The sequence below is a fragment of the Rhinopithecus bieti genome, unplaced genomic scaffold, assembly GCF_001698545.2.
Source record: "Rhinopithecus bieti isolate Rb0 unplaced genomic scaffold, ASM169854v2 scaffold_18504, whole genome shotgun sequence".
NCBI classification, from domain to species: Eukaryota; Metazoa; Chordata; class Mammalia; order Primates; family Cercopithecidae; genus Rhinopithecus; species Rhinopithecus bieti.
Window position 1 is genome coordinate 1,057,409 of NW_016809260.1, and position 19,883 is coordinate 1,077,291.

Sequence of the window (19,883 nt, forward strand, 5' to 3'; positions counted from 1 at the left end):
CGATAAAAATGCTGCGTGAATAGGAAACAACCCTTTTTTGTGTCAAGGGGTTATAACATTTTCATGTTTGCTACTGCAGCGCAAATTAACTCAGCCTGACTGATAACAAAAGGGGTATTCTCTGTAACTTTCTCTTTTCATCTACTCAGTTGTGACCCAGAAGCAGTCTGAGGGTTGTGTGCAAACCTCTCTGTCTTGCCTTTAAGAAAATGTGAGCCGTGACTGGGCGCGGTGGCTCACGCCTGTAATCCCAGCACCAGCACTTTGGGAGGGCTTGAGTCGGGTGGATCACGAGGTCAGGAGATCAAGACCATCCTGACTAACACTGTGAAATCCCATCTCTACTAAAAAAAAAAAAAAAAAAAAAAAAATTAGCCCAGGTGGTGGTGGCGGCGCACTGTAGTCCCAGCTACTGGGGAGGCTGAGGCAGGAAATGGCGGTGAACTGGGGGAGGTGGAGCTTGCAGTGAGCTGAGATCGCGCCACTGCAGTCCAACCTGGGCGACAGACAGAGACTCCGTCTCAAAAAAAAAAAAAGAAAAGAAAATGTGAGCTGAGTCAGTCAGAAGATTCCTACTGCTGGAAAGTCCAGAGCGGCTTAAAAGTTGAAATTTAAAAATAAATATATATATTTTTAAGTTGAAAATAATTTTCATCAAAGTGCTGAAAGCAAAGTTAGCATTGTCTTGGAGAACAGAAAGGAAATACTTATTTGATCTCTGACTCTTGGTATCCTAAAACTTTTGTCTCCTTGCCTTGAAAAAATAAAACAAGATCTTAGCCCAGAGAAAAGAGAGACAGTTAATTTTGGCAGGTTCTAAAATAGTGATATAGTGTTGTGTAAAATGAACAGGCTACACAAAATACATATTGTATGATTCCATCTTCATTGTTTTAAAGATGTATTTGTTTAAAGATTATTTGTTTTAAAGATGTAAAATCAAGAACTATATGTATTCTAAAATGTTAACACTAGGCAATCTCTGGGATAGGGATGATTTTCACATATTTTTCTCATCTGTATTTTCTGATTTTCTAAAATGAATGCATACTTATGAGAAATAAAAGTTTTAAAACATTTTGTATCATGTATGGAAGTTGCAGATGAGTACAGCTTAATTTTCTTCAAAATTTTTATTCTCTTTCTCTAGTAAAAAAATACAAGAACCTTACTCTTACCACCACATTTCACAACAGAGTCCTCAATTTTCTTAAAAGATGGTAAATGTATTTATATAAGCTAATGATGACCTCTCAGCAGTCATTTTAAAACAAAGCTTTCTAAAAATTTTAACCATGTACCAAACCAGAAATTTTTTTCTTTTTTGAGACAGGGTCTCACTCTGTCACCCAGGCTGAAGTTCAGTGGCACAATCATGGCTCACTGCAGCCTCAACCTCCCCGGGCTCAGGTGATCCTCCCTCCTTAGCCTCCCAACCAGCTAGGACTACAGTCGCGTAACACCACACCTGGCTAATTTTTGTATTTTTTGTAGAGACTGGGTTTTGCCATTTTGCCCAGGATGGCCTTAAACTCCTGGGCTTAAGCAATCCTCTGGCCTCAGCCTCCCAAAGTACCGGGATTACAGACATGAGCACCTGCACCTGGTCTTCAAAACATAATTTTGAATATTGTGAACCCTAATGACTAAAATAACAAGTCTTTTAAGTGTTAAAAGCATTAGACATAGTAATTAGAGAAAAATAGCAGAACACTAAAAACAGACTCATAAACATATCATGTTTAAGTACTCTGTCCAAAGTGAATTAATTTATAAAATCAAATCACTTGGTAAATGAGAGATATGATCTAGAATATTGGCTAAAGAGAAAAGTATTTTTTTGACATTCACAAATAATGAAATTCATTCCTTGTACTTTGATTGTGATGCTGGTTACATGTACTATACACACTTGTCAAATCTTAGTTTGGTAAGCTTAAACTTGTTGACTTTTAACACCTGTAAATTATGCCTCAATAAAGCCAATTTTTAAAAATCACACTGCATTTTTTTTTTGCTAAAATTTTCAGACTATCTTATTCAATAGTTGAATCACTCATAAAGAATCTCTTAGATTATACAAACTTAATACAGAATAAAATCCGCACATAGTGCAAGTGGAATCTCTTCCTCCTAAGTTCCGTGTCACAAATATCTACCAATACTGGTAGAAATCTGTCATTCTTTCTCTCACCTCCAGCTTTCAATAAGCCATCAAATCCTATCACTTCTACCTTCTCCCAAACCTCATCTTAGTGTTTTACCTTCTTTCAAACCTCATGGTAGTGTCTTAGTCATTTCTTTCTGGACTACTGCAGTAAACTCTTAATTGACTTCCCTGTGTTTAATTTCTCAACCTATCAATCCAATCTCCATAACACAAGAAAAAATCATTCTATCAAAAAAATATACAAACAAAGCAATAATAATGTCAGTAAAATCCTGTTTAAAAACATTAAATTGCCTCACAATAAAGTTCAAAGGCATGGCATTAATGGTTCTTTTAAATTAGGACTGTTGATCAATATCAGTCCCTCCTCACAAAAAGGCCTATATGTTGTATCTCTGCCAGTAGGACCATCCTCTCCTTTTCTATGTATGAAATATCTACTAATCCCTTAAAAATCCAGTTTAAATGTAATTTCCCCCTTCACAGTCTCCTAGGGAGAGGTAAGTGGGTCAGCTGTGTCCCCATTAACATCCTGTCCATACTATTATTATTTGTTAATGCCACTGTTTCCGCCCTTAGATGTGAACTCCTGTAAGGAAGGAGCTGAATCTTCTCCACCAAGCACAAAGCCTGGCTCATAGTAAAAGCCATTTATGAACTGAATAATAAAAGAATAAAATAAAAGAAAAAAATAGAATTATTCATTAAAGCCACTTTTGCTATGACAATTATAAGTTAATGTTTTTTTAAAAAAGCTTAGATGTGACAATAGAAATAGTACCTTGTCTACATGGAAAATCAAATCCAGTTCACAGACATTTTCAAAACATTTGTCTAATGTTTCCACAAATACCTATGGAAAAAGAAAAACGGTTTTGAGAACTGTTTAAATTTATTCAAACCTGTTATCTATAAGGAAGGCAATTCTTAATTATGAACTAAAATTTTGTATTATACATTTATCTTTTCAAACTAAAATTGTATTAAATGCAAAAAAAGTAGAAAAGAATAGAGTCCTAAAATACCAAGTTTAACTACAGATAAACTACTTTTCAATATGTAAATATAGAAAACAAAGTAAACTTTTTTTGAAAACCACTAAAACTAGAAAGTCTTAGCACCATTTCTTACAAAATCACTTAAAAATACTCAACTAAGTCTCCTTATTTTGACATGAGTAGGGGAAGAAAGCTCATTAGGAAATATCTATCAAGAGAGGTGAGGCACAGTCCAACTCCCTACTATATCTAATGTAGCCAGTAACTTTTAATTATCAAATCAGTATAAAAGACCACTAAAAACTACTTATGGAAAAAACACAGACTTTGGAATCAGACTTACCTGGGTAGAAACTCTAAACTGAGTAACTTGCATGACCTCGTGTGGAAAAGAGTCATCTCAGCAAACTTGCATTGTTCAAACCTGCACATTCCCATAAATGGACTGTTTTCAGGACTATCCCTTGGCCAGCTCCTGAGAACTAAGCTCCGACCTTTCAGAAAGTTGTGCGATTAGAGTGTTTTCGTGTGCTGGAGGTCTTGGGCCATGCTGTACCAGTATGAGCAGGTACTTTATGTTAATAATGTTGATTTACAGTGAATATAAGTTTTTTCTCTGAGGATCTGAAGCTTAAGTAGCCAAGGTCAGTCATGCAGGCATGACATACCTATGTGACTGACCCCCAGGGTAAACTTCCCTGGTTGGGAATACTCTGTACACATTATCACATATTTTGGGGGAAATTAAACATGTCCTGTGTAACTCCAGTAGAAAGGAACACCTGACAGCTTGCAACTGGAGTCTTCCAGACTTCATCCCATGTGCCTTTGCTGACTTTACTCTGTATCCTTTCACTATAATAAACTATAGCATGAATATAGCAACTTCTGAGTCCAGTGCATCCCAGTAAATGATTGAGATGGTCTTGATGATTCCTGATGCAAACCTTCAAAAATCAGTCTCTTAAATTCCACACTGCATAGTTGTCACCAACTATTCTATTCCCATTTCTATTCTCACCACCCCTTTCAGTGGTAATTTCAAATAAAGTGACCATACAATTTATCATCCCAAACGGGGTAGTATTAAAAGTAAAAAGAAACAGCTATTAATACTAAATTATATAATAGGATGCAATATTATCATAATGTAATAACAGCCTGGAACAACAGCTATAAACCAGGACTATCCCTAGTTTATTGAAATGAATAGTCATCCCACTATTCACAGGTGATCCTATGGGGAAAGAAGTAAAATGTAAACAAGAGGCTTCTTGCTATAGTTGCTCCTACGTAGGGCACCTTTCTACACATCCACAATCCAAGGTTCCTTCCTGGCATCAATGTTAGATGGTTAAGTGGACATGTAACTACAGTTCATCCTTGAACAACATAGAGTTTGGGACTCCAACCCTCTAGGCAGCTGAAAATCCATGCATAACTTTGACTTCCCCAAATCTACTAATAGTTTACTGTTGATGGAAGCCTTACCAATGACATAGTTAATCAACACATATTTCATATTTCACAAAATATGTGAAATAACGTTTTCATGCCTGCTGGGGTACAACTTCATGAAATTTCCCAAAAATCTCCTTTTCTTGCTGTTCAACGGTCTGTATGCTGGATCCACTTATCTTGAAATGGAAAGCAACCACAGCTGCAGATCTCAATTTAAGGTACATACCAAGTGATTCAACTTTTGCTGGTAATGTCATGACATTCTCTGCTTCTTGGGGGCACTTCTACCATCACTAGTGGCACTTGGTATGGGAGTTACCATGGTGTTATTCAAGGATTACGATATTGAGTAAACATGATGAAAAATACCTAAGAACCAGGAGAGATTACTTTTTGCTCATGGGAACATAGCAATTAGCAGGACATAGCAATTTAAGCAGATACTCAAAACACTTGACCTCACCACAAGGAGGTGACAACAAAATTATTATAGTTAATATATACAGTTAATTTTGTCTAGCTATAATTTATTTTAATTTCTGTGGGTACACAGTAGGTATATATATCTGTGGGGTACATGAGATGTTTTGATCTGTGGGGTATAGGCATGCAATGCACAATAATCACTTCAAGGAATATGGGGTATCCATTCCCTCAAGCATTTATCCTTTGTGCTACAAACAATCCAATTATACATTTTTACTTATTTTTGAATGTACAATTCAATGATCATTGACTATAATCACCATATTGAGCTATCAAATAGTAGGTCTTATTCATTCTATTTTTTTGTATCCATTAATCATCTCCACCTTTCTCCAACCCCCCACTACCCTTCCAAGTCTCTAGTAACCATCCTTCCACTCTCTATGTCCATGACTTCAATTGTTTTGATTTTTAGATCCTAAAATTAAGTAAGAACATACGATATTTGTCTTTCTGTGTCTGGCTTCTTTCACTTAACATAATGATCTCCAGTTCTATCCATCCATGTTGTTGCAAATGACAATATCATTCTTTTTGCTAGTACTCCATGTGTATTCATCTGCTGGTGAACACTTAGGCTGCTTCCAAATCTTGGATATTCTACACAGAGCTGCAACAAATATGGGAGTGCAGACATCTCTTTGATATACTGATTTCTTTTCTTTTGAATATATACCCAGCAGTGAGCTGGATCCTATGGTAGCTCTATTTTTAGTTTTTTGAGGAACCTCCAAACTGCTCCCCATGGTGGTTGTGCTAATTTACGTTCTCACCAAGTGTACAAGGGTTCCCTTTTCTCCACGACCGTGCCAGCATTTATTATTGCCTGACTTTGCATATAAGACATTTTAACTGGGATGAGATGATATCTCACTGCAGTTTTGATTTACATTTCTCTGATGATCAATGATGTTGAGCACCTTTTCACGTGCCTGTTTGGCATTTGTATGTCTTCTTTTGAGAAATGTCTATTCAAATCTTTTGCCCATTTTTTGGTTGAATTATTAGGGTGCATGCAAGTCTGAAATCCAGTGGGGGAGTCAAATCTTAAAGCTCCAAAATGATCTCCTTTGACTCCATATCTCACACCCAGGTCACACTGACGCAAGAGGTGGGCTCCCACGGCCTTGGGCAGCTCCAACCCTGTGGCTTTGCAGGGTACAGCCTCCCTCCTGGCTGCTTTCACAGGCTGGTGGTGAGTGTCTATGGCTTTTCCAGGCACACAGTGCAAGCTGTCAGTGGATCTATCATTCTGGGGTCTGGAGGATGACCGCCCTCTTCTCACAGCTCCACAAGGCAGTGCCCCAGTACGGACTCTGCGTGGGGGCTCTGACCCCACATTTCCCTTCCACACTGCCCTAGCAGAGGTTCTCCATGAGGGTCCCATCCATCTGTATCCTTTGTAGTATTCTTTATAATTTATAATAAGTGGGTAAATGTGTTTCCCTGAGTTCTGTAAAGTGCTCTGGGAAATTAATTGAACTGAGGAGGGGGGTCACAAGAATCCCAATTCACCATCACTCAATCAGAAGTACAGGTCACAACCTACTACTTGCAACTGGCATCTGAAGTGGGGGCAGCCTTGTGGGACTGTGTCATGGGATCTGATACTATCCCCATGCAGACACTGTCAGCACTGAATTATAGGACACCTAGCAGGAGAACTGCTTGGTGTGTGGGGAACAAACTCCCACACATCTGGTGTCAGATGTATTGTACTGAGTGACTGTGGCGGTAGAGGCGAAAAACCATCTTGTATTTTCCTTTTACAACAGGTCAGCCACAAGTGAGATTTTAGTTTAATTTTTTGGTAGGTAAAAAATTAGTATCATTTAGTATCCACCTAAACTCCCAACTTTATTTATTTCTCCTCAAGGCCTTGGTGACATGGTACCTGAAATGACTTTATTCATTCTAACTAATTCAGATACATTTTTCCTCTTTGATACAACAGACTCCTGTTATGAGGACTGAATGGGGTAATGCTGCTTGAACACAGGCAAGCAATGAACAAATACTAACTTTTTGGAGCAAGTAATAATAGGAGTGAAAAGAGGAAAATTCTCGCTGTTACCAGGGCAGCCCTGATGAAATAGTTGAGAAAGTTCTTTTTCTTACTGTTTTGCTTTAGACCCCTATTAATAGGCACATCTGCTTAAAGAAACTAGACAGCCTGGGATGATACCAGGGCTCCGGAAACAACTCAAGTTACTGGTGACATTTCCATTGAGAAAGAAGAAAATATTTACTTCGAAAATAGTCTTTAACTTAGAAATCATTTGAATATTTATTTAGAAAACCATAGTTAAAAGTTATGGAAAATAAAGCCATTGAAGTTCTACCCGCTGCTTAAATTTTTACTTAAGTGTAACATACACACAGAAAAGTACAAAAATCATAACATATAACATAAATTTTCTGTATAATCAACACTCAAATCATGTTTTAACATTACCAGCATTATAGAAGCCTTCTCAGAGTCCATCAGTCACTATCAACCATCAAAGGTAACCAATACCCTACTTTCTAACACTATGAATACATTTTATCTATGTCTGAACCATATTAAAATGAAATCATAGGATATATGCTCTTTTGTGAGTGGCTTCTTCATTATTATCTTTGTGAGATTTATTCAGGTTATTACATAATACAACAGCTAATCATTCTTAGTTGTAGAGTATGCCATTGAATTAGAATATCACAATGTGTCCATTCTACTGGTGATATAAATTTGGGTTGTTTCCAGTATGGTGCCATTACAATTAGTACTGTTAGGAACATTTCTTACACATCTTTTGGTGAACATATATATATATATATATATATACACACAGCTACTGATTGTATACTCGGAATAGAACTGCTAGGTCAAAGAGTCGCGTAGGTTAAGCTTTAGTATATAGTGCCAAATAGACTTTCAAAACAATTATGCACACTTAGACTTTAAACAGCAGTATATGAGAGTTTCTGCAGTTCTATAGCCTTGTCACCACCTTATGTTACCCATCTTTTAACTTTAACTGTACTCAAGGGTGTGTGGTGGTATATGATGATATTAATTTGTACTTCTCTGATATATGACTGTGTACCATTTCATCTGTATTACCCATTTAGATATCCATTTTCATAATGCCTGTTCAAGATTTCTGTTCATTTTCTATTGGTCTTTTTATCATTATTTTTTCTTAAATATGGTCTCACTATGTTGCCCAGGCTGGTCTCAAACTCCTGGGCTCAAGCAATCTTTCTACCTCAGACACCTGAGTAGCTGGGATTAAAGTGGTCTGTGTTTTCTTATTGATGTATAGGAATTCTTTATATATTCTAGCTACAGTCTTTTGTCGTATGTATTACAAATATCTTTGCCAGTTCTGTGGCTTGCCTTTTCATTCCAAGAGCAGAAATTTTCCATTCCAATAAAATCCAATTTTTCAGTTTTTTTCTTTATAGTTAATATTGTTTTATGTCCACTTTAAGGAATCTTGGCCTACAGCAAGGTCAGGAAAGAGATTCACTCAGAAGAAAACAAAAGCTTTATTATTTTCCTCTTCAAGTTTGGACCAAATTTATCTGAAATTGATTTTTGTGTACGATGTGGAGTGGTCTTACTCGATTTTAAATCATTATTAGATTTACTAATCAGAATACAATTTCCAGTATGCCTTTATTTTTTCTTTCTTAATTTTTCTAGTTCCATTGATTACCTATATGTTGCAGTCATCCTTTTTTAACTGTTAGAAGACCATCCTGGTAAAAATGCTGTCTAAATAGTTCCCCTTCACTTACATGTATTTATAAAAGATCAGCAGAACCTACTAAATGTGCAGATTATATTGGGCAAAAAAGAAAAAAAAAGTTTGTGATAGCATTAAGTGTGCCTCTGGTAAACTAGGGAGTGGTAAAAAATATGGGTTGCCTATACAGGCAGTACAGTACTGTGTTGAGGATACATGCTTTGAAACCAGGAAGACATACGTGGCTTCAAATCCCTGCTCTGTGGCCTTAAGTATCATTTAACTCCTTTAAATCTCAGAACTATCAGATAGAGACAAAAGTACCTACTTTTCTGGATTATCATAAAAATTGAGTTAAACAATTTAGTTAGAGGGCCCAGCATAGTTCCAAAGACCCATTTAATAAATGGCAGCCAGAATTATTTATCTGGCTGTTCAAATTACGTGATAATTATAAAATTAAAATAGAAATAGAAAATTGTAATTCTGCTGATAAATACTGGTATAAAACGAAGATAACGACATGCCACAACCAAGACACTGTGATTTGTTAACTTAGAAAGGAAAAATGCTGTCCACATTTAATCCAGAACAATACCAAGTGTAAAAAAATGTGAATACTACAAAAAAAGTATACCCTGCAGCAAAATGTCATTTTTTATAACTGCATGTTCTTAATTTATGAAAAAAATCTTAAAATTTAAAGCACTCAGATACTATGTTCAGTTTTAAAAAATCAAAAACCTTCTTCAGAAGACTTTCTATTAATTTTCTTTTGATTTAGCAAAACTTATTCGATATAATTAGAAATCTAGAGCCCTAAGGTCCATACACACTGATGATCTGTTACATGGACAAGGCCAACAAAAAACAAATAAACGACAATCTGAAGTGAAGAAATTAGGGGGAAAAATTAGAGTCTTGATGGTTCTAACCATAACAACAACAAAATTGCTGTTGCATTATTATTTCACAAGGAGAAAGATAAAAGGAGCTAAGACCTAGAAGTGTCATAGTAAATAGCACCCTCTTGTGTCTCAATTTTAAAATGATAACGTTTCAAGACAATTTCAATATAACAGGTATCTAACTACTACTGAGTAGCTATTCAGGTGCCAGGGATATAAAACCAAAGACCTAAACTCTGTCCTCAAGGAATTCAAAAGCTGGTGGGAGAAAAATTACTTCTAATTTACAAAAAAGAATAATATTTTAAATTGTCCTGCATTTTAATTACCTAGTATTCAAAAAATAAATACAAAAAATAAATAGATTCTGAAAAATGCCTCCCTCAAATATTAACAGTTCTCCTTTCCCATGCTATTCTAGTTATAAAACATTCTTGTGTTTTCTTTATCTTTACATTCAAGCCATAAACAGTGACCTACATATCCAGGCTACAAACAGTAACAGGTATCTATTATGTGGCAGCTTAGTACTGAGTACTCAAGAGCACAAACTTTAGCATGCGTACACTCAAATTCTAGCTTTGCCTCTAACTCTGAGATCCAGGGCAAGTTATTTAACGCTAAGCCTCAGTTTCTTATCTGAGCATAATAATGGTATCTATATCATAGAGTTGTTTTAGTGATTAAGTGAATAAATATAAAGGGCTTAAAACAATGTCTCACAGAAAACAATACACTTTAGCTAGTATTATAATAACAAACACACGGAAAAATAAAGATGTACACAAGACAAAATAAAAATATCACAAATTACCCTTAAACAATACCATTTATTTGGCAGATCCCCTTTCAAGTTTCTAAGTCAAAAAAAATTTTGTTTCCCGGTTTAGAAATTTCTGTTAAAATTCAGGAGCAGCAGATCCTGCTGTTTCGAATCTACAATCATAAATGAAATAAAAAGGGTTATACTGACATGTTACAAGATAGGAAAAGTCTTTAGTGCAAGAATAGGAGGCATAAATTTAAGGGTACTAATATGCTGAAGCAAAAAAAATTTTTTTTTCATCACCAGTAAGATGTTCTAGAGAGAAACATCTTGGTTTAACTCAAACCAATAACTAAAAAATACCATTACAAATACTGAATGTACCAACAGGTCTAGGGAAGACAAACTGAACTTAAAATCAGATCATGTATCTTTGAAGAACAATTATGAATGTAGCCTAGGTACACTCTCCAATATGTACTACTGCATGTACTATTAAGAATCTTTAAAGTATGGTGTTTAAGATATGTAAATAGCACTTGACTCAACATATGACTGCATTCTGGACTGGATTTCTACTAAACCTCACTTGGACAATCACATGCCAGTGATGACAATGTTAGCAAAAATAGTCATTTAATGTGCATTTACTATGTACCATGCACTTAACACATAATGAACTCTTACTGTCAATATAGAGAAATTAAGAGTTGAAGAAAGGACCATCTATCTTCTGTATAACGTCATAATAATTCTGAAAGAGTTTACATTAATGATTCTTTCTCTGTGGTTTATAGAAAGTTAAAGATAGTAACAGCTAGCATTTACTTGGTACAGTTGATCTTTGAACAACAGGGGGCTTGGGATGCTGACTCTCCACACAGTTGAAAATCTGTGTACAACTTTTGACTCACTAAAAACCTAACTACTAATGGCCTGTTGCTGACCAGAAGACTTATCGATAACATAAACAGTCAATTAGTACATTTTTTGTTGTATGTATTATATACTGTAATCTTACAATAAAACGAGCTGGAGAAAAAATGTTATTAAGAAAATAGGAAGAGAACATATATTTACTATTCATTTAGTGGAAATGGTTCATCATAAAGATCTTTATCTTCGTCTTCACATCGAGTAAACTTAGGAAGACGAGGGGTTGGTTTTGCTGTCTCGGGGGTGGCAGAGATGGAAGAAGTGGAGGAGGTGGAATGGGAGGCACGAGAGGCAGGTACACTCAGTGTACTCTTTATTTTTAAAAATCTGTATATAAGTTGACCCACACCGTTCAAACTTGTGTTGTTCAAGAGTCCACTCTACATAGTATTGTGGCATTAACACTGTTCTGAGTGCTTTAAGTATTTTATTTGAGCCTTCACAGTAATCCCATAAGGCAACTACTTTTATCATCAACCATTTGCAGAAGAGTAATCTAAAGCAAAAGGTTAACTACTAACACTTAGTGGTAGAGTCCTGATTCAAATCTCAAAAATCTAATTCCAGAACCCACATCAACAACAAATAATATATTATTTATAATGTAGTAAGAAGCGATCATTTAGAAAATACAGAAAATACAGAAAAGTATAAAGCAAAAATTTGAACTGTCCATACAGCACCCACAAACATCTACTGTTAACAGTTAAAATCTCATTCATAACTTCCTTTCAAGTGAAGAAATAGAAAAAGAACTAACTACAAACACAGGCTTTTCACACCATTCTTGAAAGTGTTTCATCTGCCTAAATCAAATGATAAATTTCAAGGAGAATAAAAGAAGTTAACAAAAGGATTCAACACGATGATGGTTAATATTAGGTGTTAACTTGATTGAAGGATGCCTAGATAGCTGGTAAAGTATTCTTTCTGGACATGTCTGTGAGGGTGTTGCCAGAGGAGACTGACATTTGAGTCAGTGGACTGGGAGAGGAAGACCTGCTCTCAGTGTGGGTGGGCACCATCCAACTGGCTACCAGCGTGGCTAGAACAAAGCAGGCAAAAGAAGGTGAAATAACCTTGCTTGCTGAGTCTTCCGGCTTTCATCTTTCTCCCACCTGATTGTTTCCTTTGCTTCCTCCTGCCCTAAAACATCCGACTCCAGGTTCTTCAGCCTTTGGACTCTTGGTTTTACACCATGGTTTGCCAGGGGACTCTCTGGTTTTTGGCCACAGACTGAAGGCTGCACTGTTGGCTTCCATGTTTTTGAGGCTTTTGGACTCAGACTGAGCCACTACTGGCTTCTTTCTTCCCCAGCTTGCAGACGGCCTACTGTGGGACTTTGCCTTGTGACTGTGTGAGCCAATTCTCCCTAATAAACTAACTGCCTTTCATATATACATATATCCTATCAGTTCTGTCTCTCTGAAGGACACTGACTAATACAGATGGAAAGTCATTAATGTGTCTTTGGAACCAGGAGGAAGACACTGAAATACTCAAGAAAGCAGAAGAAATGGAAATACAACTAACGTAGTAAATGATGTTGGGCCATAATGTTAGTGCAGACTTCTGGAAGTAGAAAGAAGTAATATTAGTTAAGTTCATATTATTAAGTCATAGGGCTATGATTTCAACCCAGGAAGAACTTTGAGATCAACCATTTTTCTATGTGATAGAATGTCTGTATCAGTGTTCCTATCAGTGTGTTAGCAAAGAATCAATCTTGGGATCAGGCCAGGGCCTCTCAAGTTAACATATAATAACCTCAAAAACTAGGAAAAAAAAACGGTTGCCTTACTAGTTAAGTGATTTTTTAATCCAGAAAGACTTAAAGTAACAGAAATTATGATGTGAACCTATAATATTAGTATTTTCATGTTAAGTTTAGAAAGAATCTATATAGTTGATATTTAAATACTTATGCCTTAAAAAATGTAGTATCATAAGAATAGTTAACAGACTAGGCTTTTATAAATCTAAATTTCAATGCAAACCTGAATATCCAATTGGAATGGGTTGTTTTTTCTTTCTTTTTTTTTTTTTTTTTTTTTTTTTTTTTTTTTTTTGTTTTGAGATGAAGTCTCACCCTGTCGCCCAGGCTGGAGTGCAAAGGTGTGATCTCAGCTCATGGCAACCTCCACCCCCCCCCCCGGGGTTCAAGCAATTCTCCTGCCTCAGCCTCCCAAGTAGCTGGGATTACAGGCGCACACCACCATGCGCAGCTAATTTTTTGTATCTTTAGTGGAGATGGGGTTTCACCATGTTGGCCAGGCTGGTCTCAAACTCCTCAAACCTCGTGATCCACCTGCCTTTTTAAGCTGAAATATGAAGGAAAACTTGCCTACACTGATTGATATATTAGAATGTTTAAGATAACTTAAGAATCACCATAATACATGAACTTCTAAAAATTAATTTGAGATATTTACAAATTTGAGAAAGTTTGCCAAAATATGAGCATAAAAATAAAACATATTGTATATATAAATTCAGTTTAAAATACAGGTACTCCTTGCTTTATACGGTACCATGTTAACGGATCTCAGCAACCACTGAACCGTGCAAAGTGATAAACATGGTTCCTGCAAACATGAATTATCACCATGGTGTTCTGCAAACATGAATNTAGTGGAGATGGGGTTTCACCATGTTGGCCAGGCTGGTCTCAAACTCCTCAAACCTCGTGATCCACCTGCCTTTTAAGCTGAAATATGAAGGAAAACTTGCCTACACTGATTGATATATTAGAATGTTTAAGATAACTTAAGAATCACCATAATACATGAACTTCTAAAATTAATTTGAGATATTTACAAATTTGAGAAAGTTTGCCAAAATATGAGCATAAAATAAAACATATTGTATATATAAATTCAGTTTAAAATACAGGTACTCCTTGCTTTATACGGTACCATGTTAACGGATCTCAGCAACCACTGAACCGTGCAAAGTGATAAACATGGTTCCTGCAAACATGAATTATCACCATGGTGTTCTGCAAACATGAATTATCACCATGGTGTTCTGCAAACATGAATTATCACCATGGTATTCTGCAAAGCGAGGACTGCTTGTACTAGAGCAAGCTTAATTATGTTTCAGTCCCTCCATTTAAGTGACTTAATTTGATTTGTATGTTGAATTTAGAATTCTAAGAAAGAACCGGGTTTATGAATTTGTAAGGTTAATAAGTATTAATTTTAAAAATGAAAGTAAACTCTGAATAATTTCTTTCTGTGTACAAAACTACTCATGAGAACATTTTTTTAAAGCTTATATTGACATAAATTGTCAAAACTATATTTAAACTCCCAAGCAAAAGCTGATTTTTAAAATGGTATTTGGCCTAAAAATACATTCTTCTATCTATAGTTGAATATGATATGATTGATATTTTGAGCAGTGACTTAAAAAGAGTAAAAATATTGCAAAGGAGGTGGCTGGCAAGTTGGCCGAATAGGAACAGATCCAGTCTGCAGCTCCCAGCAAGATCAACACAGAAGGCGGGTGATTTCAGCATTTCCAACTGAGGTACCTGGCTCATCTCATTGGGACTGGCGAGACAGTGAGTGTAGCCCAGGAAGGGTGAGCAGAAGTAGGGTGGGACATTGCCTCACCCAGGAAGCGTAAGGGGTTGGGGAACTCCCTCCCGTAGCCAAGGGAAGCTGTGAGGGACTGTGCTGTAAGGGATGGTGCCACCTGGCCCTGATACTACGCTTTTCCCATGGTCTCTGCAACCTGCAGACCAGGAGATTCCCTCAGGCGCCTATACCGCCAGGTCCCTGGGTTTCAAGCACAAAACTGGGCAGCCGTTTGGGCAGACACCACGCTAGCTGCACGAGTTTTTTGTCATACCCCAGTGGCACCTGGAACACCAGCAAGACAGAACCGTTCACTCCCCCGGAAAGGGGGCTGAAGCCAGGGAGCCAAGTGGTCTATCTCGCTTAGTGGATCCCACTCCCATGGAGCCCAGCAAGCTAAGGTCCACTGGCTTGAATATTTGCTGCCAGCACAGCAGTCCGAAGTCAACCTGAGACACGGGAGCTTAGTCGGGGGAGAGGCGTCTGCCATTACTGAGGCTTCAGTAGGTGGTTTAACTCTCACAGTGTAAACAAAGCCACTGTAAGTTCGAACTGGGCGGAGCCCACCGCAACACGGCAAAGCCACTGTGGCCAGACTGCCTCTTTAGATTACTCCTCTCTGAGCAGGGCATCTTTGAAAGAAAGGCAACAGCCCCAGTCAGGGGCTTATAGATAAAACTCCCATCTGCCTGGGACAGAGCACCTGGGGGAAGGGGTGGCTGTAGGCTCAGCTTCAGCAGACTTAAACGTTCGTGCCTGCCAGCTCTGAAGAGAGCAGCAATCTCCCAGCACAGTGCTCGAGCTCTGATAAGGGACAGACTGCCTCCTCAAGTAGGTCCCTGAGCCCCGTGACTCCTGACTGGGAGACACCTCCCAGCAGGGGTCAACAGACACCTCATACAGGAGAGCTCTGGCTGGCATCTGGTGGGTGCCCCTCTGGGAGAAACCTTCCAGAGGAAGGAACAGGCAGCAATATTTGCTGTTCTGCAGCCTCTGCTGGTGATACCCAGGCAAACAGGGTCTGGAGTGGACCCCAGCAAGCCCCAGAAGACCTGCAGCAGAAGGGACTGTTAGAAGGAAAACTAACAAGCAGAAAAGAATAGCATCAACAAGGACCATAAGGATGTCCACACAAAAACCCCACCTGAAGGTCACCAACATCAAAGGCCAAAGGTAGATAAATCCACGAAGATGAGGAAAAGCCAGTGCAAAAAGTCTGAAAATTCCAAAAACAAGACCTCCTCTTCTCCTCCAAAGGACCACAATTCCTCGCCAGCAAGGTAACAAAACTGGATGGAGAATGAGTTTGACAAATTGACAGAAGTAGGCTTCAAAAGGCGGGTAATAACAAACTCCTCTGAGCTAAAAGAGCATGCTGTAACCCAACGCAAGGAAGCTAAGAACCTTGAAAAAAGGTTAGACAAATTGCTAACTAGAATAACCAGTTTAGAGAGGAACGTAAATGACCTGGTGGAGCTGAAAAGCACAGCACGAGAACTTCATGAAGCACACACAAGTATCAATAGCCGAATCAATCAAGTGAAAGAAAGGATATCACAGATTGAAGATCAACTTAATGAAATAAAGCTTGAAGACAAGATTAGAGAAAAAGGAACGAAAAGGAACAAACAATGCCTCCAAGAAATATGGCACTATGTAAAAAGACCAAATCTATGTTTGATTGGTGTACCTGAAAGTGACAGGGAGAATGGAAGCAAGTTGGAAAACACTCTTCCGGATATTATCCAGGAGAAATTCCCCAACCTAGCAAGGCAGGCCAACATTCAAAATCAGGAAATACAGAGAACATCACAAAGTTACTCCTTGAGAAGAGCAACCCCAAGACACATAATCGTCAGATTCACCAAGGTTGAAATGAAGGAAAAAATGTTAAGGGCAGCCAGACAGAAAGGTCGGGTTACCCACAATGGTAAGCCCATAAGACTAATAGCGGATCTCTCTGCAGAAAACCTTCTGGCTTATAAGCCAGAAAAGAGTGGAGGCTAATATTCAACATTCTTAAAGAAAAGAATTTTCAACCCAGCATTTCATATCCAGCCAAACTAAGTTTCATAAGTGAAGGAGAAATAAAACCCTTTACAGACAAGAAAATGCTGAGAGATTTTGTCATCACCAGGCCCGCCTTACAAGAGCTCCTGAAGGAAGCACTAAATATGGAAAGGAAAAACGGTACCAGCCATTGCAAAAACATGACTAATTGTAAAGACCATCAACACTATGAAGAAACTGACAACTAACGGGCAAAATAACCAGCTAGCACCATAATGACAGGATCAGAGTCACACAAAACAATATTAACCTTAAATGTAAAAGGGCTAAATACCCTAATTAAAAGACACAGGCAAATTGGATAAAAGGTCAAGACCCATCGGTTTGCTGTATTCAGAAGACCCTTTCACGTGCAAGGACACACACAGGCTCAAAATAATGGCATGGAGGAATATTTACCAAGAAAATGGAAAGCAAAAGAAAGTAGGGGTTGCAATCCTTGTCTCTGATAAAACAGACTTTAAACCAACAAAGATCAAAAAAGACAAAGAAGAGCATTACATAATGGTAAAAGGATCAATGCAACAAGAAGAGCTACCTTTCCTAAATATATATGCACTCAATACAGGAGCACCCAGATTCATAAAGCAAGTTCTTAGAGACATATAAAGAGATTTAGACTCCCACATAAAAACAGTGGGAGACTTTAACACTCCATTGTCAATATTCGACAGATCAAGACAGAAAATTAGCAAGGATATTCAAGACATGAACTCAACTGTGGACCAAGTGAACCTAACAGACATCTACAACTCTCCACCCCAAATCAATAGAATATACATTCTTCTCAGCACCACATCACACTTATTCTAAAATTGACCACATAATTGGAAGTAAAATACTCACCAGCAAGTGCAAAAGAACAGAAATCATTAACGAACAGACTCTCACCACAGTGCTATCAAATTAGAACTCAGGATTAAGAAACTCACTCAAAACCATATGACTACAAGGAAACTGGACAACCTGCTCCAGAGTGACTACTGGGTAAATAATGAAATTAAGGCAGAAAAAAATGAGTTCTTTGAAACCAATGAGAACAAAGATACAATGTACCAGAATCTCTGGGCCACAGCTAAAGCAGTGTTTCAAGGGAAATTTATAGCACTAAAACTCCCACAGGACAAAGTGGGAAAGATCTAAAATCAACACCCTAACATCACAATTAAAAGAATTAGAGAAGCAAGAGCAAACAAATTCAAAAGCTAGCAGAAGACAAGAAATAACTAAGATCAGAGCAGAATTGAAGGAGACAGACACACGAAAAACCTTTCAAAAAAATCAATGAATCCAGGAGGTGGTTTTTTGAAAAGCCTAACCAAATAGATAGACCACTAGTCAGACTATTAAAGAAGAAAAGAGAAGAATCAAATAGACACAATAAAAAATTATAAAGAGGATATAACCACTGATCCCACAGAAATCCAAACTACCATCAGAGAATACTATAAACACCTCTATGCAAATAAGCTAGAAAATCTAGAAGAAATGGATAAATTCCTGGACATATACACCCTCCCAAGAGTTAAACCAGGAAGAGGTTGAATCCCTGAACCAGACCAATAACAAGTTCTGAAACTGAGGCAGTAATTAATAGCTTACCAACCAAAAAATGTCCAGGATCAGACAGATTCACAGCTGAATTCTACCAGAGGTACAAAGAGGAGCTGGTATCATTCCTTCTGAAACTATTCCGATCAATGGAAAAAGAGGAACTCCTCCCTAACTCATTTTTTGAGGTCATCATCATCATGATATGATACCAAAGCCTGACAAAGACACAACAAAAAAAGAGCATTTTAGGCCAATATTCCTGATTAACATTGATGCGAAAATCCTCAATAAAATACTGGCAAACCGAACCCAGCAGCACATCAAAAAGCTTATCCACCATGATCAAGTCGGCTTCAACCCTGGGTGGCAAGGCTGGTTTAACACACACAAATCAATAAACGTAATCCATCACATAAATAGAACCAAAGACAAAAACCACATGATTATTTCAATAGATGCAGAAAAGGCCTTCGACAAAATTCAACACCCCTTCATGCTAAAAACTCTCAATAAACTACATATAGATGGAACATATCTCAAAATAATAAGAGCTATTTATGACAAAACCACAGCCAATACCATACTGAATGGGCAAAAGCTGCAAGCATTCCCTTTGAAAACTGGCACAAGACAAGGATGCCCTCTCGTCACCACTCCTATTCAACACAGTATTGGAAGTTCTGGCCAGGACAATCAGGAAAGAGAAAGAAATAAAGCGTATTCAAATAGGAAGAGAGAAAGTCAAATTGCCTCTGTATGCAGATGACATGACTATATATTTAGAAAACCCCATCGTCTCAGCCCAAAATCTCCTGAAGCTGATAAGTAACTTCAGGAAAGTCTCAGGATACAAAATCAACGTGCAAAAATCACAAGCATTCCTGTACACCAATAATAGACAAACAGAGCCAAATCATGAGTGAACTCCCATTCACAATTGCTACAAAGAGAATAAAATACCTAGGAATCCAACTTACAAGGGATGCGAAGGGCCTCTTCAAGGAGAACTACAAACTACTGCTCAAGGAAATAAGAGAGAACACAAACAAATGAAAAACATTCCATGCTTATGGATAGGAAGAATCAGTATCATGAAAATGGCCATACTGTCCAACATAATTTATGGATTCAATGCTATTCCCATCAAGCTACCATTCACTTTCTTCACAGAATTAGAAAAAAGTACTTTAAACTTCATATGCAACCAAAAAAG

At 37.5% G+C, this 19,883-nt stretch overlaps 1 protein-coding gene across 4 annotated transcripts in view; it reads right to left on the minus strand.

Moving 5' to 3' along the window:
• Positions 1-19,883, minus strand: part of AP3S1 (adaptor related protein complex 3 subunit sigma 1) — a 77,311-nt gene that overhangs the window by 15,458 nt on the left and 41,970 nt on the right. For 3 of the 4 annotated variants that reach the window (XM_017888990.1, XM_017888993.1, XM_017888992.1), the window contains exon 4: positions 2,952-3,023. The exons of the other annotated variant lie outside the window; for it this stretch is intronic. In XM_017888990.1, the coding sequence (XP_017744479.1) occupies positions 2,952-3,023 (72 nt within the window). The remainder of the gene's footprint in view (positions 1-2,951; positions 3,024-19,883) is intronic. 4 annotated transcript variants of the gene reach the window in all.